The following is a 22,910-nucleotide window of genomic DNA, read 5'->3' as shown; positions in this document are numbered from 1 at the left end:
GAAAAAAATGTCACACACCCTGGAGAAAGGTACACACCAAGGAGTGTGTGGCCAAAGGTTGTTGGAAGACCGCCAAAGCCGATACCTGGCCCTTGACAGTACTCAAGGCCGATTTCTGTTCAACCCCCATTGAAGGAAGGTTAAGATCCAAGCCACCGAGAAGGAGTGAGGATGAACCCCAAGAGACTTACACCACGCAATGTAGGTCTTCCAGGTACGATAGTAGATTTTCATACAAGTACATTTCCTAGCTTTCAACAGTGTAGGACTCACTGACTCAGATAAACCCCTATCTTTCTGCACCTGGCGTTTAACAGCCAAGCTGCCAAAGCCAGTGATTGTAAAGCAGGATGGAAAAAAACCAGTAGGAAAAAGTTTATCTAAAAAATGTTGCCAGGACCAAAGATCCCAGCAAGGAACTAGGTCCTTACTCCTGACTAGGCAGAAAAAAAAAAACTGAGTGGCTATAGAAGAGAAATGGAGAATACCCCCTGGGACTGCCCATGGGTGTAGCCAGAATTCTTTTCTGCCTAGTGTCCTACTCCTGTAGGGGGCAGTATAACCCAGTGGTTATGAATATCAGGAGCTGTGTCCATCAATGAACGAAAGAGAAAACAGACTTTCCAGTGAATGAGAAAAATAAATCAAATAAAAGCAAGCAGTACCCAATACCACAGTTTCCAGGCTTGGTGAGTTCTTGCACTCACATTCCGGCAGGGAGGCCAGTGGGAGGTGAGGTGTCAGTCTATACCAGGGATCTCCAAACTACGCCATCCAGCTGTGGAACTACATATCACATGAGGCACTGCAAAACTCTGACATTCACAGACATGAATTGGCATGATGGGAATTGTAGTTCCTAAACTGGACCCCGGCCTTTACACTCGCTGTGAGATGATATGTCCGGGCTGGGCACGCAGCAGATGACTCAGGAATCAGCCACTGGAAGAAAGTAGACTGCACCTGGAGCCGTATTGGACCACAAGCCCACCTCCCACTGACCTCCCCACCAGGACGCGAGTACGGCGAGATCTCATCAAGCCCAGAAACAGTAGCATTGGGTACTGCTTGCTTTAATGTAATACATTTTTCTCATTGATTTATATGTCCTGTGGCTTTCAAGTTTTGGAATAAATGACATTAACTGTTCATTTACTGGAAAGTCTCTTATCACATCCAAGATTAAAGTGGTTGTAGAGGCACAAGGTTTTTTACCTTTATGCATTCTATATACATAAAAAGGTAAAAAACCTTGTGTGCAGGAGCCCCCCATACCCCCCTATTACTTGCCTGAGCCCCATCTCAAACCACCGATGTCCACGAGAGCCTTGCCTCTTTGGGGACTCGCACTCCTGATTGGCTTTTAGCAGCAGCGGGAGACATTGACTACTACTGCTGTCAATCACAGCCAGGGAGCCAATCAGGAGACGGAAAGACACACAGAGCCGTGGGTCGGGAGGGAGCCTGCTTTGATGCTGCCCAGAGCAAGCTGCTTGCTGTGGGGGCACCTGGCAGGAGGGAGGAGCACCAGCTTGGGACCTGAGAAGTGAAGGATCAAGGCTGCTCTGTGCAAAAGCACTGCACAGACCAGGTAAGTATAACATGCTTTTTTTTTTTTTTTGTATTATTTAAAAAAAAAAAAAAGGCTTTAGTATCACTTTAACTCTTTATCACTGGTAAATAATATCACAAACTAATTACTTGCATTGAGAGTCCTGAGCGCTGTTTTGACTGTACAAACTGTTTAACACTTAATTGTCTCCGTGACAGCAGCCAGGGGCAACTCCCCAATAATTTATCCAGATGTACCTGTGGGACTCTGGCTTTAGCGCTTGGAATACATATGTGTGTTTGTACAATGCAAACACACATCCAAAAGGACTAGCATGGGGTAGGTTAGGTTAGTGGAGTTTTAAGGTCTACCTTGTCTTGGTGGGTAGGCATGTACATTTTTTTCAATAAAGGGAGACATTTCTCTGCAGTGAGTTTTATTTTTGCCCACTTGGTTGAACCAAAAGGTCTTCTTGATCAGTGATAACCCACAAATATATTCTTGTGTACTATCTACGTTAAAGGAGTTGTAAAGGCAGACATTTTTTTTTTATCTTGATGCCACAGCACCCCCTAATGCTTACCTGAGCCCCCTTTCTATCCAGCGATGTCCACGAGTCCCTCAGCCATCCGGGACTCTCCCTTCTGATTGGCTGAGACACTGCAGCGGCGCCACTGGCTCCCGCTGCTGTCAAAGTCATTTAGCCAATCAGAAGAGAGAAGGGGCAAGGCTAAACAGCAGCCCCGTGTCTAAATGGACACATGGAGCTGCAGCTAGGCATGGGTGCCCCATAGCAAGCTGCTTGCTGTGGGGGGCATTCGACAGGAGGGAGGGGCCAGGGGCAGCAAAAAGGGACCCGAGAAGAGAAGGATTGGGGCTGCTCTGTGCAAAACTAACTGCACAGAGGAGGCAAGTATAACATGTTTGTTATTTAAAAAGAAAAAAAAAAGACTTTACAATCACTTAAATACTCCTGACAGATAGCAACAACAAACACAGCGCTGTATTTAGTAATAAATCATTAAAGTGGTTCTACATCTTACTCTTCATTAACCACTTCAGCCCCGGAAGGTTTTACCCCCCTTAATGACTAGGCCAATTTTTTATTTTTTTTTATATTTTTATTGGGCTTTGAAGAGATGCAGTGTATATAAAGTAACTGTGTATTTGCAAAAGGGCACCCTTGATACTCATCTTGCCAGTGCTCCCTCCTCTGTTACAGCAAGCACTAAAATCCTCAGTGTCAGACACTAGGGAGAGTGGTGATGTCAATACCTCCATCTAGTGATTGGCTGTTAGATCTAAACATTGTTATACGGAGGACGTCACATGTTCTCCCTTACCTGGAAGCAGCGGGTCCTAACACAGGCTGCAATAAAGAAGAAGCAGTCAAGGAGTGCTGGTAAGGTGAGGTTTAGTGGGTGGGGAAAGGCCTGTTTGCAAAAACACTGTTACTTTGCTACAAGATGAGAGTCTCACTTTAACCCCTAATGCCAGCTGTGTGCTCATATATGGCAGTGCAGCAGTGGGCTTTACGAATGAGCTACCTTATATATGGTGTGCCTTGTATTTGCAGGAAGTTCAGTCATCTGAACCACAGCCCCCTGTCACAGTTTACATCCTGAAGACAGTATGATGGGCTACTGATCATGTGATCGTTGTGGCAGCCAACAAACGTGATCACTTGACCAAGGAGCCTATGTAACACAGATGGAATTACAAACCTTTACAGGGTGACTTATGCACCTTTAAACCCATTGCAGCCTTAAAATTAAAGTATGAAAACACTGAGTTGGAGGCCTCACCGATTGCCCTATTTGCTGCAATTGATCATCAACAATGTTCCCATGCTCCTTGGGTGCCATTCCTCTAACCCAGTGATGGTGAACCTTGGCACCCCAGATGTTTTGGAACTACATTTCCCATGGTGCTCATGCACTCTGCAGTGTAGTTGAGCATCATGAGAAATGTAGTTCCAAAACATCTGGGGTGCCAAGGTTCACCATCACTGCTCTGACCCCACCCAGGTTCTGCATTTTGCCTATCAACTGTCAGTGAGCACCTGCCATACCCAATTTTAAAATGTTTGTACACCTCACACATGAAATATCAACAAAGCATTTTGCCTCTATAATGTGTACTTGTCTCCATTAGAAGCACTGGGTGTCATTTCTGTCTGCTGCTTCGTTCCTCTGCTATCAGCATGAATCACTTCTGACAGGTTTTACTGACACCAAAAGAAAAATGGTGACAGGGGAGGGAGCTCCAGCTGATTGACAGCCTCAGCTTTGTTACTGTGTGAAGGGGGGGAGGGGGTGTCCCCTCCCTCCAATCAGCTCTCCTCACTGAGCTCTGCAGCTCTGCCCCGTTTTCTGACACCTCAGACAAGCTTTATAAATTATGCACTTTGAACTGATGTAGAGAAGAGAAGACTACAGATAAAACAGGTACATCTTATGTAAGAGGATTTGTTGAATCTCTGTGTATCACCTGAGGCTAGATATGTAAGGGTTTACGACCACCCAGTAAAGTGACTGGCTTTAGGTGAAGAAGCAAATCCTCCTATATAAGTTGAACCTGTTTATCTGTGAGCTTCTCAACATCTATTAAAGCCAGAATTTATAAAGCTTGTCTGAGTTATCAGAACAAAAAGGGGCAGAGAGCTAAAATGACACTGCAGAGCTCACCGAGGGGACACGGGGACATGGGGGGACCCCCCAACAGCTCACAGTAACAGAGCTGAGGCTATCAGCAGGAGGTCCCTCTTCGGTCACTGTTTTTTGCTTGGTGCCAGGAAAACTAGTCAGATGACACTTAGTGCTCTTAACCACTTGCCTTCTGCGCACTTAAACCCCCTTCCCATCCAGACCAATTTTTAGCTTTCAGCGCTCTCACATTTTGAATTACAATTGCTTGGTCATGCAACACTGAACCCATATGAATTTTTTGTCCTTTTTTCACACAAATAGAGCTTTCTTTTGGTGGTATTTAATCATCTCTGGGTTTTTTATTTTTTACAAAAAAAAAAAGAAAAAAGACAGAAGATTTTGAAAAAAAAAAAAAAAGTTTTTCTTATTTTCTGTGAGTAAATTTTGAAAATAAATACATTTTTCTCCTTCACTGATGTGCGCTGATGAGGCAGCACTGATGGGCACTGATAGGCTGCACTGATGGGCACTGATAAGGTGGCACTTATGGGCACTGATGAGGTGGCACTGATGAGGAGGTACTAATATGCCGCACTGATAGGCGGCACTGATGAGCACTGAGAGGTGGCAGTGCTGGGCACAGAGGTGGCAGTGCTGGGCACAGAGGTGGCAGTGCTGGGCACAGAGGTGGCAGTGCTGGGCACAGAGGTGGCAGTGCTGGGCACAGAGAGGCAGCACTGACGGGTGGCACTGATGGACACTGACGGGCGGCACCATCAGTGCCCACACTCAGTGCCCATAGTGCTGCCAGTCAGTGCTCATCAGTGCCTAGATGAGCAGGCACTGATGGGCACTGACTGGCAGCACTATGGGCACTGATTGTAGGCACTGATGGTGGGCACTTAGTGTGTTTAATGTACCTTGTGTAATCAGGGCACTGGTGGTCAGTGCCCTGATTACGTTCCTCTGTGTCCCCGACGGCTGATCGGCTCTCCTCCTTCCTCACACTGCAGTCTCTGTGTGAGGAAGGAGCGCTGGCGATGAGAGATGATCTCATATGTTTACATATGAGATCATCTCTCATTGGATGGGCCGATCACGTGGTAAATGGCCGCTGTGATTTGCCATTTACCACGATCTGTGATTGGCTGTGTCCAAGGGACACGGCCGACACAGATTTCCCCGATGCGCGCTCGCGGGAGCGCGCGGGGAGCGTGTCACTGGGAGGCCGTATAAAGACAGCCTCCCGGAAATTCGAGTCCGCGCTGTAGCCGTACTTCGGCTATAGCGCAGATGTAAAGAAGTTAATCGAGACAAGTACACACTATAGAAGGATATGCTTTGTTCATATTTCATGTCTGAGGTTTACAACCACTTTAACCTTTAGTTGGTCAACAGGAACTTCCAAAAAAATAAAAAATGGCTGAAGGTAACTATGGTAGAATAAAACAAAAAAAATTTATTTTTCTGATTGCACAAAAATTAATTTATGAGGGATTTCATACATATATATATATATATATATATATTGTAGATGTTCCTCACACACACAGACAGAACATTAACCTTCCCACAGAAAAGTATACATTGGTTTGTATTAAGGCTGTATTGGCATAAAGGCTTCTATTTGATAAACAGTCAGTTAAGCTATTATTCCACCATGTAGCCAAAGTGTGGGAAAGATGGTTTATTATATAAAAAGGAAAAGATAAGCTTCTCTCTAAAAGATGTTCAACAAACAGAAAAGCCAATCATCAAAGACAGCAACTGTCTCTTGTGCTCTGATCCAAGGTTACCAGGGCCAACAAATGTGAAATTCTGGAACCGCACAGTCTATTCCAGGAAGGCACTTTCATAGAGCCAGGGACACAGGCTCCCATCCACAACAAAAAAGGCCAACAAAATTGGTCACCAGCAGTAGAGGAAAAGCAGCTTCTTTGACATCCTTGGTACAGAAGCCCCACAGCCTGTTCAGCATTGTCTATATGCAGTATGCACTGCAGATGGCCGAGGACTTGGTTGTCATCTAGCTTTGTGACTTTGTCATGCTCTGGCATCCTCTCGCACAGGGCGGCTGGTAACGGGTATACTTGTATTCTCCTGCTCCTCCTCTGGCAAATCAGTCAGTCTCATGTGTTGCCACATAAAGTCCACAAACATGGAAGCCTGCAGAAGTCTGGACATCCTCTGCATGTGTCGCTCTGTGGGATGAAAGGAGAAGTCAGAAACATTAGAAGTTTTCTGATTTACTACACCCTCTTCACCTGGCCTATCTGCAGATCCTATAGATTTAATATTTTCTATGCCTAAATGAACAATCTCTCAGATTAGGAGTTCTGGTCTCAATTCACTTTACTTGCTGCATGCTTGTTCTGGCTCAGTGACTAAAAATACTAAAAGCACAGCAGTCAGGCAACTATTATTTTTAGGCCAAGTATACACTAGTAGAATTTTGAATGTAAATTTGTATGAAAATTGTCAGTACATTTTAATGTTGTTGGAAAGTAGTTAAAGGATAAGTTCACCTTTTGCAACATGTTACACTCGTATTTAGGGTGTAACATGTTACTTTGGAGCAGTCCGGCAAATTCCCCCCAACCTTTGATAGCGGACAGGGGTTCCTCTCCCCACATCTGCGGTCACATTCTACAACTAGCGGTGGCTGTGTAGGGCTCCCCACACACAGCCATGTAATTCATTCACAGAGTTCTGTAAATTAATGAACCACAAGTCCCATCTGGAAATGCAGACAGCTTGTAGTTCATTGATTCTTCCTGCTCTGTCAGTAACTGTCTGCCTGTGTACCAAACAAAAACTACATACACTGATGGAAACTTGTACATCCGATAAAAATTTTCCATTCTGCTCCTTCGTATTTTCTTGTCATAACCATCGTAAATGAACATCAGTGTGACTCCACTAACGATTAGAAAGACGAATGAACGTTTTTACAAATTTCTTAAATAATTTTGAATGAAATCATACTAGTGTATGCCCAACTTAATAATTCAACAATAGCAGTCCCGTTGTTTCCCAAAATTGTTTATTTTAATAGTCAAAAGATAAAAAGGAGTTCCTTGGTATCAAAATACACTATACTGTATTGTCTATATTGGTGCACAGTCATGTTGGAACAGGAAGGGGCCATCCCCAAATTGTTCTCACAAAGTTGGGAGCATGAAATTGTCCAAAATGTCTTGGTATGATGACGGCTTAAGATTTCCCTTCACCGGAACTAAGTGGCCAAGCCCAACCCTGAAAAACAACCTCACACCATAATCCCCCTTCTACCAAATGATTTTGACCAGTGCACAATGCAAGATCCATAAAGACGTGGGTGAGCGATTTCGGGGTGGAGGAACTGCACAGAGTCCTGACCTCAACCCGACATCAGTGCCTGACCTCACAAATGCACTTCTGGAAGAATGGTCAAACATTCCCATAGACACACTCCTAAACCTTGTGGACAACCTTCTCAGAAAAGTTGAAGCGGTTATAGCTGCAAAGGGTGGGCCAACTCAACATTGAACCCTACGGAGTAAGACTGGGATGCCATTAAAGTTAATTTGTGTGTAAAGACAGGCGTCCCAATAAGCCCATGACTGTTGCAGCAAATCCTAAAGGATTTGCTCATTACTAACAGGCATGTCACCACTGGAGTCCCTAAAAGACATCCAAAAAGGCAGTATATGCCTCGAACCAGCAGACTCTATCGGTATTTGAAATGTTATACTTGGGTGGAGTGACCCTTTAAATCAGACTCCAAGTCAAGATTTCCTTTAGATACAACCCTATTTTTTGACCCGCTGTGTAGACCAAACAATAAAAATTTTTTACCTTTAATACCACTCCTGATTATTTGACTGTGTGCCAGCCACAACAAAGGCTTTTGAAGAAAAAAAAAAAAAATCCCTAGGCCTAGGATCCTGGGAGTAGTACGGAAAACACACTGTGGCTCCATTCATACCTACAGATAGTACATATTCATGATGCGCCCCCCCCCCCCCCCGCCCCTCAGACATGCAGTAGAGTATGGACCATCTATAGCAGTGGTTCTAAGCAGTGGCAGTGGTTCTAAGCACACAGCTTACACACATAGTCTGCAAGAGCCCTGCGTAGATCATTGCTGCAATGCTTTGCAGGCTCCCAATAAAAAAAATAATAAATACACATTTTTTTACCTGCAAAAAGATGTGCATTGATTTATTTTGGAAAGGTGAACTTATCCTTTAACTTTTTTGAGTCAGAGAACCCTTTAAGAATCTGCTGAAAGCTATGCACTGAATATATGTACTTTATTTTATTGAATTTTGATTGCCCCGTACAAAGATTGAATAAAGTAAACAATCTTAAAGCAGAGTTCCACTTAAAAATGGAACTTCCGCTCATCTGTCTCCTCCCCCCTGTTGATGCCACATTTGGCACCTTTTCGGGGGGGAGCAGGTACCTGTTTTTGACAGGTACCCTGTCCCCACTTCCGTCGGACCTTGCCGTGGCGAGGTACATCAGAAGATTGGCCCCCTCCTCTGCTTATAGGCCAGTAAGAGCGCAGCGCGCTTTGCGCATGCGCAGTAGGGACCCGGTCATGAAGCTGCAAGGCAATGGCGGTGGCAGCATCCGACAGCCAATGGAAACATTGGCTGAGGTGTCGACATCGCTGGACTCCAGGACAGGCAAGTGTCCTAATATTTAAAGTCAGCAGCTACAGTATGTGTTTCATTTTTTTTTGGGGGGGCGCGAAACACCGCTTTAACAAAAAACTCACTGCTTTTCATGCAAAAGGTAATGGCCATTCATCACAAAAATGAAATACAATCTCTTGTGCAAATTAAAAAATTATTTTAATTCTGCCCATAACTACTGCTACTAGAAAATGAGAATTGGTACGTCATCTTATGGAGTGGCATAAGATAACGGCTGTGCAGAGAACAATGGTACAAATTTAAATGGTAAAGATGGACCATTACTGAGTAAAGAGACGCTTAGCAGTTGGCATAATAGGCGGTGGCAGAGTGTGTTTTCTTTCATTTCTTTCAATGGAAAACCATTAACTGGGACAATGGGAGGGGGGACTGTATAGTGAATGTAAATCATTTTTATCGGACCCTAAAACTCCCTGAAACCCATCCATGGAGCAGTTATGGGTCCATGGACTCCAGGTTAAGAACCCCTTGTCTATAGGAATGATTGGAGTTGCAGCACATATGTCCCTAGGCACAGGACCCGGACACCAGCCAAGATGTTTTTCTTGCAAAAGCTGTGTGGCACCAGCAGGGCTGCACAGTAGAGAACTCAGGACTGAGAATAAAGGGAAGTATTTTAGTATGTAGGATACTCACCAGGAGGTTGGGGGGTGTATATTTAAAAGACAACTTCACTAATGTGACATATAATCGAGTTCTCACCTGTGTAGGGGATCAGTGCTTCCACGGTACCTCGGATGCCGCTGTACTGGAGCAGAGTGTCGGGCGGTACACGGGTGAGGAGGATGTTCAGCACACACTGCGCCTCGTGACAGTTCCGAGAATTTGTGTTCCAGATGGTGCAGTATCTCAGGATGGCTTCTGACAATGCGGGATAAGAAGTATATGAGGCTTAAATCATTACACACACAAAAGCGGCAGTTCCCATACGCTCTGTATACTGTATATAAATAATATGCATTTTATACCAATGTGGTGTTTCTATTATCTTGTCAACTCCCTAATATTCTTATATTACATTCAGTGTAATTGCCAAGGTAACAGGGCCATCTTACCGAATGGGCACGCTGGGCAGTTGCCCAGGGGCCCCACTTGCCCAGGGTGACCTACCCGCCCAGCAACCCAGCCCCAGCCAAGCATTAGTCCCAATTCCCGTGTGCATCCCCCCGCCGAACTTAGCAGGTGGCAAGCGCCTGTCGGCCCTGCGCTGCTGTCAGGCCACTTGGGCCATGGAGGGGAGCCCACAACTGCAGGAATGCCTGTCTGCCTCCATGGGAACAGGCACACACAGTATGTGTGTGTGTTCACTGGACCCAGCCGCCGAACTTGGAAGCGGTCATTAGCCTTGCACTGCTGTACCAATAAATATTGCCTTATCGATAATTTGCATTTTTATTCTGGTGGGTGACTGTGTAGGCAGGGCCCCAGTGCACTGCACTGCCCAGGGGGCCTTTAATGCTCTTAAGATGGCACTGCAAGGTAACGTCTGAAAAGGACAATGTACAGCAGACACACAGCCAGATTGTGCCAATATTGAAGGGAATTGACTAGAATCCTCTAATATCTGGAGTATCTAAGCACATTAAACCCTGGAAGGTACACTTCACTGTCTTCCAATAATACACCAGGAGGTATGTTGTCAAACACAAAGGAAGAGTACAAGAAAGTTCTGTCAATCCTATTTCATAGTGCTGACAACTTCAAAGTAAACCTGTCATTTCCCTTGTGCCCTAAAACACACATACACCTTCAACTATAGAGATGTCAGAAGTGCCGGGTCGAGGGGTTCATAGATAAAGCTGTCGCCTTGGGGCACTTCAGCAGATGGGAGAGGAGTTAACACAAAAAGGCCAAGGTCTGCAACTATGCTGCTGAATTACTTTGCATCTCATGGAAGCCCTTTTTTCTTGTGTGCAAATGACCTTGCTGTCAGCGGTGTCTTATTTCTGAAAGTCATATTGTGTTTGTGCCTCTGCACCCCATTTACTGCTACAACACACTGCAGATAAAAACATGATAAATACAGCTCCTGTTTAACCACTTCCCAACCAGCCCTCGTAGTTTTACTGTGGCAGGTTGGCTCTGTCCCACGAAACATTGTACATGTACGTTGCTTCGAGAGACCGCTAGTGGGAGCACGTGCCGATTGGCGACAGGGGGAGCCAATCAGCAGGTCCGGCGGCCGCGATTGCTGCAGGGCACCCGCGATTGCTCCTTGTGGTAAACACAGCAGACCGGTGTTCTGTTAGTTTGTAGACGCGATAACTTTTGCGGAAACCAATCAATATACACTTATTGCTCTTTTTGTGGGAAAAAAAAGGACATAAATTTTACTTGGGTACAGCGTCGCACGAACGCGCAATTGTTAGTTAAACTAACGCAGTGCTGTATTACAAAAAATGGCCTGGTCATTGAGGTAAAACCTTCCGGTCCCAGAAGTGGTTAAATCGTTTAACAGGTGTCCAATAGTGATGGGCTCGAGCGTGTTCGGAACGAGACCCCCAGGAAGTCCTTACTGCACACCGTCAATACACAGTGAGGCATTTCCCGACCGACAGTTGCACATAAACACGCTGCCTATGATTGGCGGTGTGCAGTGCCGGCTTCCTGGCGGGTTCAATCGGAACACGCCCGAGCCCATCGCAAGTCTCCAACTATTAGAGGCATGGAGCTTCTATAAAGACTATTATGCTCTCCCTTACCTTTCTGGTCATTGCGTAACCTCAGCAGGTTTTTCTCCAGATCATCCTTCCCCTGAGGTTCCTGAAGGATGGCTAAAATGTAACAGATTAAGCAGAAACAGAAAGATTAGAACGTTCCTGGGCCTTCAACAATGCTTCTATGTCAGGCAGAGGAAAAGACCTGATCTTCCTGCAAGGAGTCGGTAGCTAAACTTTTAAACTATTTTGTCTAGGGTTCTTCCTATACTATATAATTTTCATACAAACTACCATAACTCCCACAATATAACATACACGCTATAAAGACATAACGGAGTACAAAATAAAAAAAGGTTTACATTGTTATCTGCAACATTGGAATCATCCCCCATTGTACCATCTAGATTTACCTTAGGTTACATTTTGTGACTGATAGAATGAGATGTACTAAAGCAGGTGAAGGCAACCCTGAGGAGAGATCTATCCGAACAGCATGAAGGAGATCAAAGATCACAGGGAATAGCTCTTTTTTTTTTTTGAGGTGATAACCTACCTAGCAACACTCCATTTAATAGTAATGATGGCTCGAAGAAAACTTAGAGAAATACAATAATACAAGTGTCACTGTAAAATGGATTTATCAGCGAGTGCAGAATCCATAGTAACACAGAATTCAGAGCTCAGAAATATGTAACACAAATTGTGTCAGTAGTATGTAATGCAGATTACAAAATCAGTAGCAACACATTTTTCAGAGGCCAGTAGTATGTAGCGCAGATTGCAGGGGTCAGCAGTAATGCAGAGTGCAGGGGTCACAGCGTGCAGGGGCCTGTAACTAATGCAGAGTGCAGGGGTCAGTAGTAATGCAGACTGCAGGGGCCTGTAGTAACTAATGAAGAGTGCAGGGGTCAGTAGTAATGCAGACTGCAGGGGTCACAGCGTGCAGAGGACAGTAGTATGTAGCGCAGATTGCAGGGGTCAGCAGTAATGCAGAGTACAGGGGTCACAGCGTGCAGGGGCCTGTAGTACCTAATGCAGAGTGCAGGGGTCAGTAGTAATGCAGACTGCATTGGTCACAGCATGCAGAGGACAGTAGTCCTGGGGTCAGTAGTAAGTATTGCAGAGGTCAGTGTCCAGCTCAGTGGGGCCCATCCTTCTCCAATACACTGGAATCAAAGAAAGCTGCACCTCGGTCCCATTTTTTTTCTCTTCAGTTTAAAAAAAAAGTCTGCTGTATATCCGTTCAAGTGGTAATGTAATATAGGGACCCCATATTTTTGAAGAAAAATAGCCTGTGAGATGCTGAACTCTGGCTGCCTGGCCCAGCACAGAATTACATAAAAAGGTCCCAACAATGAATGGATAATAGCATCAAAACCTGAATATTGTATGAATTGACATCTTTACTGGTCAAGAGGAGACCGGTAAATCTACAAGGGTAACATTTTTAAAAAGAAATGAAGATGCTTTCAAATACTGTATTCCTCTTTCCAAAAGTTATACTAAGTTCAAAACTTCCCTGGCGGCTCACCTTTTATAACGATCAGGGCGGTGTGCGGCTGGTCCAGGGTAATGGCCAACCCCAGGGCCTTCAGGAACCTCTTCTCATGTAAAAGGTTTGACAGCTCTTGCTTTCTGCAGAAGAGAAACAGAGGGCATGCTACAATATGAGTAATTAGGAAGAAGTCTGAAAGATGCCATTAAAGTCAGGAGCGCACTTACTTTAAGATCTCATCCTCCTTTTTGGCTACTTCTTCAGCCAGCTCCGTCTCTGTGACATCCTGCGAATAAATTAACAGGTTGTTTTCATTTTTATTTATTTTTTTAAACAAAACATTTTTATTAAAGTATAATGCGTAACAATACAGAGGAAAATCAAGTTAAGTCAATACTTAAGATATAATGTAAAGGGGCAGTCAAGCAAGTAAAGTAATAACAAAATAAAATAAAGGAAGGGAACAGTTATAGGTATGGTACTTCTTGGTCATAACCCGCTTACCCCAGAAGGGATCAGACTGTAAGCAGGCCATAACCAAAATAATAAAATGTACAACAAGGAACATTGTTAGAAACGTTAGGGAAAATGAGTTAGATCAAAATCTGAATTGAGATACCTAGGTATAAAAGGGTTGGGGTAACAGTTAAAGGTTACATTTTTTTTTTTTTTAAATAATTAGAAGCTCTAGGTTGGGACAGCCACTGAAGCCATTTATTTTTTAAAGATATTAGTTGAATCATTTTTCTACACTAACATTAGTTCGTATTGTGCTTGTATTTAATCTAGAAATTACGGTCGAGAGGTTTGGTGATTCAGAGGATTTCCATAGACTGGTTATGGTTAATCTGGCCGCTATTAGTATATGGGCCATGATTGTCCTAAATGCTAAGGGATAGATGTCAAGATTTATACCCAGTAATGCCATATCAGGAGTAAGTTTAGTTAAGTTACCCATACTAGAAGCTATAAAAGAAGGATACGGATTTCCAAAAACTATGCAAGTTTCTGCAGCTCCATAAGGTATGGAGCATCTCCAGCATAAGGGTGAAGTGGAAGGGTATATTTTAGATAGCCTGTAAGGTGCTAAGTACCATCTACTTATAATCTTCTGGGTTTTGTCCCAGTGTTCAATGCAAGAGGAAGCTTTACTTGCAATCTGTATAGCCTTCTGCCATTGACTCCAGGAGAATTCTTGTTTTAGATCTACTTCTAATTTTCTACTAATATTGATTTCAGTTGTGATTGGGCACTTGATCAGACCATATTATGTATTTACAATTTTTTGGAGTAGAGAATTGTCTGATGAAATAATTGATTCTAGAATAAGATTTGTGAACGTGCGAGAAAAATGTATAGTCCCTTTCTGTAGTATGGAGGCATCTCCAGGGATCATAAAGATCTTCTGTGGAGAAGATGGTGTTTAATCCAGTCCGAGATGAGTGACCATTCTTGGAAGTATCCATAATAGGATCCGGTGGTGCGTTAAAGTCCCCACATAAGATGAGGTGTCCCTTCTGGATTTCCTTAGTTTTCGTTATGATCTTCCGAAGAAATTGATGAGGGTTTTTGTTGGGAGCGTACATATTAATGATTGTGTAGGCTGTGTTGTCAATAGATGCAACAAGAATGATATATCTTCCTTAATTGCCCTTTTTTTTTTGTTCTATTAGTTGAAATGATACGGTGTCTTTAATTACAATAACTCCCTGCTTCTTTTTTCAATTGTTAGAGGCAAAAATTGAAGGAAATTTTGGGTGACTGAATTTTGGTGGGTTAACTTTTGCAAAGTGGGTTTCTTGAATGCAAATAATGTCACTGCCGAGTTTTAGGGCTTCAGAACAAAGTGTTTTCCTCTTGTATGGGCGGTTCAGACCTTTAACATTTAATGATAGTAGTTTAAGAGTCATGTTGCTGGTGTATGTACGGTACTTGCTGTAAAACAATGTCTTCTTGTTACTGTATTGAGACTTATGATGTAATAATACGTTTTCTCCATTAGAGGGCAGCTATCTCCTCGTATTTGCTCAAAAAGAAAAGTTAAACATAAAACTGGTTTAACCAAAAAAAGAATAAGAAATAAGCAGTTGCATAGGACCTCCAGTGTACAATAACTTTGTACTATTTATCAGGGGTTAGAAGGAAGGGTAACAGGTGAAAGTCCAAACTTCAGAATCCCAGAGTAAATGAATCCTGAGAAACAGTGAATATTCCTATATAATTCCATTGTGTTGCCTCGGCATAGTAATATATTCAGAAGGGATTTTCCTGATTAGGGTATAGGAATTTACCCATGACTCGTGTGCCATTGCTGAGGAATTTTTCCAGGTATGCTTTTATCCGGGAGGGTTTCATCATTATTGGGCAGAAGTTTCCATGAGCGTAGAATTTCCAAACCTTGTTCTAAGGAAGAAATGGAGTATGAGGAGCCATTGTAATCCACTAGTATCTTTGCTGGAAATCCTGAGGATTTTGGTGATGGAATTCAGATTTTTGCAAGCTAGAATTGTAGCTTGTAATAGGTCAGAGTATAGGATGATTCCCGCATAGGAGTCTGGCAGAGGTGAGTGTCGGCATTAGTTGATCTTTTATGATGTAGTAATGTATTCTGGCAATTACATCTCTCTGAAGTTTTTCAAGGATGTGAGCAGGTTTAGGGAGTCTATGCGCAAGAGCATCCGCAAGGGGGGGGGGTCAAGTGTCCCCCCCTCGAATTGCATCTATTTCCATTTTGGATTTATGCATGAAATTTATCATATCACCTCTTGATGGCATCATCATATCTTTAATTGTGGAATCCAGAATAGGCTGCCCTGATGTGGGTATAGCATTCAGTTTTTTTATCATAAGGGTTATTTTCAAGTATACAATTGTAATCATTTACAGGATTATTTACATTACCCTCAGTAGAGGATATTCTTCTCCTTTGCTTTACCGGGCTCATAACTTCAGCTTGGCTGGGAGTTTCTTTTGAAATCTGTAGCTCACTGTGATTCTCCTCATTTTCTCCTGTGTTAGCTGCTTGGGGCACTGTGTTGTGCTGTGAGGAGCCAGCTCCATCTTGGATCCTGTGTCTCCCTGCTGGGCTATTAAAATCACCCAGTTTCATAGGAGGCTCCCTGGATTTCTGTTTCCCGGTCATAGTATTTGGGTCCCCACCACTTTTGGAGCTCATCTGAGGTCTCAAGGCTTATGTAGTTGCACTGGGAGTCGCTCAGGGGGTTCTGTTGTATTGGAGCTCAGTCAGCAAGCTTCCATGTGCCTCGGCTGCCGGCCACAACAGGTTATTTTCATTGTTCACATGACACTAGGGCTTTTTACAAAGTAGGATATGTCTACAAGGGGTCCGCCAAATTAGAGTAAACTGATATTTGCACAAACTGATGGACCCGTCACTATTGTCCATGAGCTTAAAGTATATATATATATATATATATATATATATATATATATATATATATATATAAAATATGCCAATATGCCATTTTTCTTTTGTTTTTAAGAGGAGATTTCTTTACACACTCCCTGCAGAGTCAGAGCTGCAATTACCAAAGCTCATGCTTCCTGCTGATTGCAGTGCTTTAACGCTGACCCATAGAAGGTGCACTGGACCTCTGCAGAGACACTAGTTCTTTCACACAGAGTAAGGGTCTGTGTGGAAGAACACACATGCTGGCAGGGGACAGGCTTTTTTTTTCAGGCTGTGACTGCTTTCTAAAGAAAGCAAACAGTAAGACTTTACAAACCTCCTGTGAATGATTTAGGCTGAATGTTCAGTTGGACTTTAATAACCCTTGCATACATCCAATACATAATCAGTAACACAATCTGTCAACTCTCCCACCTTCCAAAGAACAATGCTCGAGTCTGCTGATCCAGTCACTAGGGCGTTGTCCAGTTTGCTGCTGTGCAGTCCCCACACTTTGTCCTCGTGGGAATCCAATGTCTTGACACACTCATTTGTCTTAATGGTCCAGAGCTTCAACAGGCCATCGGAGCCACTGAGGACAGGAACAAAGTAATGCCATTAGTATGGGCAAAGACACAGATTCTCTTTAAAAGGCAATTTCGCACAAAAAAATTCTCAGTTTTGACTTCAGTGAAGGAAGGGATGGTTTCGCTAACAATTTCTGTGAATGTTTAGGACCCCTGTGGCCAGCACAGCTGTGACAGGTTGAAGATGACTTTTCAGCCAAGCTGCTGCTGTCACTGAACTAAAAAAAAAAAAAAAGTAAACATTCTCGATATATTCCTATAGAGAATCCACAGAAATTCTGCATCATGTGCACCTCAGTTTATTTTACATAGAGGAATAGCGATAACTTACTTGCTGAAAAGCCCAGCTGAGCCTCTAAGGGCTATGCTGGTGCTTCCAAGTAATCAAAGACCCAGTCTACGTAAAACCAACAAATCTGCTTCAGGTCGTGTTGCATCCTTATGCTATATTTGGGAAAAGCAATCATCGCTCAAGAAGGGAGAATCTGACATTTACCTTGTAACCAGCTGTGTGCCACGACTCACAAACATAACCTTCAGCACTGAGGCATCATGACCTTCAAATGTCTGAAAACAATGAAAAACACAAAGTCAGAAATGTATATGTAATATCTGAACTATTAAAGTGCCATTAAACCCAAATCATTAAAAACTATCAATAAATGGTGTATAACATGCTGTTCATACTCACACAGTCATCATGAGATTTTTTTTCTGTATTCTGCAAAAATCTGGTTGATCCTGCTGCTCTCTATCCCCTCCTTCAGTTTATATCCCCACTGCAGTTAGGGATTTCGCAGAGCAGTGTTGGCAGCTCTACACATGCTCAGTTATCAGTGTGTTTCTATGCTGAGCATTTCCTCCCTATCACATCTGAGCAGCCCATGTGACTATATAATCACACATGTGGGTGTATACACAGTGGTAAATTACAGCCCCCTACCTCCCTCCATGCCCACTAACCAGCCAAACACAATGAAGGAGAGATATTACATGTAGATTACAAGGACAAGTTCACCTTTTAGAAAAAATATTAAATGCACATTTTTTTTGCAGGTAACAAAATTGCATGTATTATTTTTCTCTTTTGGAGCCTGTAAAGCATTGATCCAGCGATCTGCAGGTCTCCTTCAGATCGGTCAGTATATCTGTGTACCCATACATGATCCCATATGGGCAGGCAGATACACTGACAGGAAGAAATCAATGAACTATTACGGTGCTCTACAGCGTATGTATCATTTAATGTCGGCTTCACCTCTCTCCTACTCTAACACAAAATATAAAATAAAGTGCAGCGCTACATAAATGAACAAATGCATATACACATATAAGTGGAATGAAAAGTTCATGAAGTCCCAAGTGAAAATAAAAATAAAAGCGTGTACATCCAAACTCATAGGTGATGGTAAACCGCGATAGGAATCCCCACACACCGAAAGAGACAGTGAATGCGCTCACCGGAGGGTATGGACCCAAAAATACTTTATAGTACATGGGCCATACAAGCTGGTAATTGCTGTAATTTCCAAACACCCGATGTTATGAAGAGGTGGCCAGAGCGTCTCATAAAGGAACTCGCAGGTCTCTCACAGTAATACATGGAGGAACAGGCCAGACAAAGCCGACAGTGTAAAACTGCTTAAAAACTTTTATTCATAAAAAGTCAAAGACACACTTACAAGCATCCAGTAGACATATGCAGTAAATACAGAAACTGATGGCAATAGCGACGTTGCTGACGCGTTTCCTCCAATAAGACATATTCATAGGAAGCTCCTATCCACTTAAAAAAAACAAGAAGGGATCTGTCCTCTTCTGTCTGGGGGGATCGGATCGGAGAGCCCATAGAGCAAAGCGAGCTGTGTCCATGTCTGCTCTGCATATGCTGAGTGGACACGGATCTGTCATCTGCCCGCTCCGCTCATTGTGGCCCGCAACCGATTACCAAGTCACTAAAGTGGCCCTCGCTCCTCAAAAGGTTGGGCATCCCTGCTGGGTATGAGTCCCAGATTAAGAGGTGCGCTGTAGCAGCACTCCCCCTTAGTTTTGCCACGGTGTGTGGCGGAGGGAAGGAGTCCCGCATGGACAGGTGCACTGTATTGTATCGCATCAGGAGGCCCGCGGGGAAATCAAATATCTCCCATGAAGTTGATACAAGTGTGAAGACTGTCGCGGCTGGCCTTAACACTTATCACTGTGTTTGGCAGGTCTCACTCTTCTTCCCTACCTCCTCCGCACTTAGAGCATGGCATCAATACTAGGCTTTATTACTGCGTAAACTGCACCAATACTAGGGGTTATTACTGCGTAAACTGGCACCAATATTGGGCTTTATTACTGCAAAACCTAGCACCAATATTAGGCTTTATTACTGCCTAAACTGGCATCAATACTAGGCTTTATTACTGCACACACTGGCACCAATATTAGGCTTTATTACTGCGTAAACTGCACCAAAACTAGGGGTTATTACTGCGTAAACTGGCACCAATACTAGGGACTATTACTGCGTAAACTGGTACCAAAACTAGGGGCTATTACTGCGTAAACTGGCACCAATACTGGGGGCTATTACTGCGTAAACTGGCACCAATACTGGGGGCTATTACTGCGTAAACTGGCACCAATACTGGGGGCTATTACTGCATAAACTGGCACCAATACTAAGGGGTATTACTGCATAAACTTGCACAAATACTAGGAGCTATTACTGCATAAATTTGCACCAATACTAGGGGTTATTACCGCGTAAAGTGGCACCAATACTAGGGGCTATTACTGCAGAAAAAAATGGCACCAATACTAGGGGCTATTACTGCATAAACTGGCACCAATACTAGGGGTTATTACTGCGTAAACTGGCACCAATACTAGGGGTTATTACTGCATAAACTGTTTTCTGAAATTGCTTTAAACTATAAAGAAAAGCTTTTAAGAGTTTTCCTCTTTCTCAGGTCTGAAGCAATACCTGTGGAAGAAAGGAAAACTCTTGAAAGCTTGTCTTTTAAGTGTTAGGTTAGCACAATAAAAAGGTATCATTGCATACTGCATTACTCCCGTATTCCCCCCCCCCCCTCCAGTTTTGACTGTGGTATCTTATGTGCCCTCCCTCCCCCTTATATATTGTTCCTAGAGTCGCCACTGTGGGTTACTGGTTTTTCCAGCACTTTATCCTAGTGATAGAGAAATACTAATTGGAGAAAGATGTCCCATTTAACATTCTTTTGCTGTTTGACAATGCTACGGGCCACCCCTATTCATGGATGACTTTCATCCCAACTTCATAGTGCATCTGCCACCGAATACTACGGCACTTATCCAATCTATGGACCAGGGAGTTATTGCAATATTCAAGAAATATTATTTAAGTCACAATTTTCATCAGGCAGTAAAGGAGACTGATGAATCAGAAACAACCTTGTGACAATTTTGAAAGGACTATAACATCCACAAGGCCATAAAAAAAACATGGACTTTGCTTGGTGTGAGATTACAACTGTCAATATGAATGGGGTTTGGAAGACCCTTTGCCCGCAGTTTAGGATGTTCCTTGATTTGAGGTGGGTGAGGAGTCCAAAGAGGTCTTTGGCAACTTAATGCCTCGTTTCCACTGAGCCGATCGGTTCGGGTCAGTTCGGTATGGTACGCTATTTTGAGTGTTTCCATTATGAAAGTGGCCCATACAACCGAACCAAACCGCACCATTCCTGGTCCTCCTTCAGATGTAAGGCCATAGGAAATGGTACGGTACGGTTAGGGCGGAGCTACTGGCGTCACACGATACATTCCACTGATTGGTGGACAGGAAAACGTCAATGCTCACGTCAAACGAAAGCACAAAACAAACACCACGTTTGGTGTGAACCCTGCATGGCCCCTGGCGGTCCCACTTGCAGTGGAAATGCTTACCTGAATAGGCAGGACCATTCTAACCCTTCCAAACTGTACTGACCCGAACTATTCCGCTCAGTGGAAACGAGGCATTAGTGACCTTCAGCGAGAAGCTGGAGCTAGATCTGTAAAAAAGGATGACTTCACTGAACTCCTTGCTGTGCAACACAAGGATCTTACAAAGGAAGACTTGATGGAATTGGAGGCCCACCAAAAGGATGAAGAGAGCCAAGAGGAAGAAATAACTGAAGAGCCAAAGAGATTTAGGACAAAGGAAATGGCAAGGGGATTTTCTTTATTTGAGGAGGCACTGGACCCAAAAGTAGAACGGTACACAAAGGCTGCAGCAGCGGTTCAGAATGCCATCCAGTGTTACAGTGTCATCTATGATGAGAAAAAAAGAGCTACTACCCAGACATCACTGGACCATTTTTTTTTTAATAGGGTAGATAGAATTGAATCCAACAAGGAACCAGAACCTGTGCCATCAACATCAGGCATGAGTGAAATAGCATCTTGTCCTATTTCGAATGATCCTTCAACTCCTCCATCTCCCACCTCCCCTTTCTCCTCCAGTCAGTAACTCTTCTTAACTGTTTACTCCATGCAAGCACCTGTATGCCAGCTGTTATACAGTACATTTCAGGGTACTGTAAGATTAAAAATGTTTTCTTTATAGTATTTTTTGTGTTTGTTTGTTCTTTTATGCATTATTTGTGTGAAAGGCATTATAAACCTCACTTTGTTGGACTTACGAACAAAGCAGAGTTACAAACGTGCTCCCAGAATGGAACACGTTCGTAAGAAGGGGACCTACTGTACTTTTATTTTTATTGCTATTTGTGGAACCCTTTAATGCAGTTTAAATAAAAGCACATTTTTAAGAACTGGTGGGTTCTGAGAGTGGGTAGTTAGGCACACAGATATTGCGGTAATTATTTGATGTTTGGGGGGATGGATGCAGCTGCTGGACCATGTTACATGTTCCACCCTAAATAACATGTTCCAAAAGGTGAGCATAACCTTTAAGGTAGGCAGCAGACACCTCTGGGCACTTATGTTCAGGGAAATTATCAATAGGCACAATAACATTTTGTGATTAAACACTAGAAGGAGAGAAGGGTGAGCCCCTGAGCCCCCCACCTTCCTTTATCTGCACAGTATCCATAAACAAATCATCATCACCTTCAAACAACTGAAGTCTTGCAGCCCCCACAGTTTCAGGGATCCGTCTGCAGATGCTGTGGCTACAACTTGGTCTGCTGGCGAAAACTGAACACACCAGATGCCCCTCTTGTGTCCTCTGAAGACACCCACTAAGGACAGGTCTGCTGCTGACCACAGCTTGGCTGTTTTGTCTTGAGAGCCGGAGACAACCAGCTTGTCATTGGGAGATACAGCAATGCTGTTAATATCCTGCGAAGATGGAACAAAAATGAATACTTTTATTTTTTATTATGCACGCAATATAACATTTACCCAGGAACAATCTCAAATATTTAATTCCAGTATAAATGGATTTCCCCATCTGCTTCTAACCTCGAAATAAAATGGGTACCTCCTCCTACATCTGGTCAGTATTATGTGGAACCATCGCTGGAAGTTCAATACACTGCGCCACCTGCTGGTTATAAGTCACACTGCAATGTCTCTAGTTATACTGATGATCTATGGAAGCAGCATATCAGACTGTATTGAACTGCGTTTTTCATTTTGTAAATTGCCCATGCTTGCTGAGCTATGTTATGTTACTATGCAATGTCATATACACCTTGTAGATGTTCCCTAACTCAATATCGGTGCATTTGTCATCTTTCCTGATGCCAGAGTTTAAACCCAACTCCAGGTAATTTTTTTTCTTCAACTAAAAGCCCCTAGGTGTTTTAAAATAAATACAGTGCAGGCTGCAGCATTCAACTCCTGCTCAGTGATGTGTCATGCAGTACTTAAATTCTAGCACTA

At 43.3% G+C, this 22,910-nt stretch overlaps 1 protein-coding gene across 1 annotated transcript in view; it reads right to left on the bottom strand.

Annotated features, from left to right (window-relative positions):
• Positions 1–5,915: 5,915 nt before the first annotated feature.
• TBL3 (transducin beta like 3) overlaps positions 5,916–22,910 on the bottom strand; it is a 44,646-nt gene continuing 27,651 nt past the window's right edge. The window contains exons 15-22 of the mRNA XM_082261837.1: positions 22,134–22,364; positions 17,551–17,621; positions 16,903–17,059; positions 13,286–13,344; positions 13,095–13,198; positions 11,606–11,677; positions 9,606–9,764; positions 5,916–6,401 (exon numbers count right to left, since the gene is read on the bottom strand). Of these exons, the coding sequence (XP_082117963.1) occupies positions 6,244–6,401; positions 9,606–9,764; positions 11,606–11,677; positions 13,095–13,198; positions 13,286–13,344; positions 16,903–17,059; positions 17,551–17,621; positions 22,134–22,364 (1,011 nt within the window). The 3' untranslated portion in view covers positions 5,916–6,243. The remainder of the gene's footprint in view (positions 6,402–9,605; positions 9,765–11,605; positions 11,678–13,094; positions 13,199–13,285; positions 13,345–16,902; positions 17,060–17,550; positions 17,622–22,133; positions 22,365–22,910) is intronic.

The sequence above is a fragment of the Pelophylax lessonae genome (assembly GCF_965119305.1).
Source record: "Pelophylax lessonae genome assembly, chromosome: 6".
Lineage (NCBI taxonomy): Eukaryota > Metazoa > Chordata > Amphibia > Anura > Ranidae > Pelophylax > Pelophylax lessonae.
Note: the sequence above shows the minus strand (reverse complement) of the source record. Positions and strands in the feature narration are given on the sequence as shown.